General features: G+C 45.8%; 1 protein-coding gene across 5 annotated transcripts in view; it reads right to left on the bottom strand.

Moving 5' to 3' along the window:
* The window catches only part of LOC105897182 (acetyl-CoA carboxylase-like), a 90336-nt gene that overhangs the window by 19132 nt on the left and 68704 nt on the right, over window positions 1-2500 (bottom strand). For all 5 annotated transcript variants that reach the window (XR_004164307.2, XM_031573602.2, XM_012824076.3 and 2 more), the window contains one exon: window positions 1819-1992. Coding sequence is in view for 4 of the 5 variants with exons in the window: in XM_031573602.2 (XP_031429462.1) it covers window positions 1819-1992 (174 nt within the window). In the remaining variant the exon portion in view is untranslated. The remainder of the gene's footprint in view (window positions 1-1818; window positions 1993-2500) is intronic.

The raw sequence follows: 2500 nt of genomic DNA, 5'->3' as shown, positions 1-2500 counted from the left end.
AACTTGGCTCCACTCCAGGGCCTCTCTCCCCTTCTCCCCACTCCCCTGCTCTCCTTGTTTCCCTGCTGCCCCTCCTCTCCTCTCCTCCTCTTCTCCCTCCTTCTCCTCCCCTCCGCCTATCTCCTTTCTTGTTACGGCTCCCATTTGAAGGCGAATCGGGAGAGTGAGGGGCACTTCTATCATCCCAGCGTAGGGGGTTATTTGCACCTTCGTTACTAAGCCGCTGGGGTTGGGCTCCCAGCCGTTTGTGTGTGTATCTATGTATGTATGTGTGTGTGTGTGTGTGTGTGTGTGTAAGTGTATGTGTGTGTGTGTGCATGTGTGTGTATGTATGTGTATATGTGTGTGTGTCCGTGTGTCCGTGTGTGTGTGTGTGTGTGTGTGTGTGTGTGTGTGTGTGTGTGTGTGTGTACATTCACTCGCTGAGCTTTTTTCCCCTGACGCAAGCCCCTGGCATACGAGACGAGCGGCCCCGACTCCACTGGGCTCGCCTCGGTTTTGCCCGCCGCGGAGGAACAACGGGGCATCAGTGACAGGAACCCCGAGAGGCGTGTGTGCTTCCACCCCCCTTGTGAAGGTCTCAGCGACCAACCAATTCCACACGCTCACTGATAGAGGATAAACACGAGTCAACATATGACGAGGGGCAAACATATACGCCTGAAGGGACCAAAAGCAGGGGAGGAGATATTAAATATAATGAGAACAATTGAAGGAAACAGGCGTACGGATTGGGAAAGAGTATTTCCATTGTGCCGAATATGATGGATGTGTTTGGAGTGACTAATGTGTGTAATATACCAGTGGTGCATGTGATGTGGAATGTTGTCATATGTGTTGTAACTATAAATGGCAGTAGATGCACTTAAATAATTGTTTTTAAAAGACAAAACTTGAGGTAATATTTAACTTTTGGGACTTATTATAAGAATAATGACACTTTTGGTAAACACTGAAGCTACTGTATCAGCTGCTTCTATGCTGATACTATTTATTTTTTTTTGTTAAGATTTGTTTTTGGGCTTTCTGCCTTAAATGAGATAGGACAGTGAAGGTTTGGACAGGAAATGAGATGGAGAGAAGATGTGAGGAGTGGGACCGGGAAATGACAGCAGGTCGGATTCGAACCCGTTTCCCTGTGTGCGTTCAAGCCCGTATATGTTCAGGGCTACTGCTTGCGCCACAGTGCCCCCCTATGCTGATACTATTTAACCAAACTATTTAATGTATTTGTTGTAATGTATAATCGTTCTATTTGTCTAGTTTCTGTTGGATTAATGCAGTTTAGTTATTGTTCAAATAGATGCTGTTGAGGTAGCATAATGATGTATTTACCTGTATATTACCTGGGTTCTGTTACAGGTAAACTATTTGGATGCCCTTCAAATAGCTCAATTACTGTGTATGCACCAATGCAAAACTCAAGTGAAAAACATAATTTTTTAACTACTGCTACACCCCAATTATTTGGGCTGATCTGAAGTCTGTGTAATAGGTTACATATCCATGTAGCTTTTAGTCAAAGTGTACAAGGTTCTGTAGTAGGTAGCTGGTGCAATAAATCCCCAGTTAAAATACAACACACTTTCTAAATGAAGATGGCACAGTCTCACAGACACAGTCCAGTCTCTCTAAAACTTCCCCCCTTACACCATTAAGGTAAAAATAAATTAGATCATGGGCCACAGATGGTACAATATCCATTCCACTATTTAGCCAGGATTTTGTCACTGTAAGGAATACAGTGTGACCTGCTGCAGTCCCTAGTGGCGAATGTGTTGAGTGTGATGTCAGAGGTGTAGAGCCTCTCCTCCTCACCTGCACGGCGCCCTCGGCCTCCACGAACCAGCGGCGCAGCATGGCCTTCATCTGGCCGTCGGTCAGGTGGCCGCCGCTCGCCTCCGTGATCCGCCGCTTCAGCTCCGTCTCCAGCAGCAGACGCCGCAGACGCCAGTAGAAGAACTGCCGCGAGGTCTGCCACTCAAGAATATCCTGGAGAACACACACACACACACACACACACACATTCAATATATGAGACGCAAACCCAAACAGAACTGTGATCAGACGCACTCTATTGTGCACACATATACACACTCAAACACACAAAAACAAACACAGATGCATAAACATATCAGTCTCACACATGCAACACATGCACAAATGCAACACACACACACACACAAACAAACAAAATACCACAGACACATAATATCACACACACAAATAGACCATCAAGCACACACACTTGTAATGACATCCTGAGAGAGCTTAGCACCTGGTAGGAGATGAACCTCCTACTGTTACAAATACTACTTACAGGTCACACTGACACTTCCAAAAGACAGCTAGTGAAAGAAAGAAAGAGAGAGAGAGAGAGAGAGAGAGAGAGAGAGAGAGAGACAGAGAGAGAGGGGAAGATAGTAGATTTGCTGTTTTTTGGATAGGGAGAGTTGGGAGCTGTAAGTGTGAATGGCATCTCCAGACTCCTCTCACAGCT

The sequence above is a fragment of the Clupea harengus genome, chromosome 9 (genome assembly GCF_900700415.2).
Source record: "Clupea harengus chromosome 9, Ch_v2.0.2, whole genome shotgun sequence".
Classification (NCBI taxonomy): Eukaryota; Metazoa; Chordata; class Actinopteri; order Clupeiformes; family Clupeidae; genus Clupea; species Clupea harengus.
Note: the sequence above shows the minus strand (reverse complement) of the source record. Positions and strands in the feature narration are given on the sequence as shown.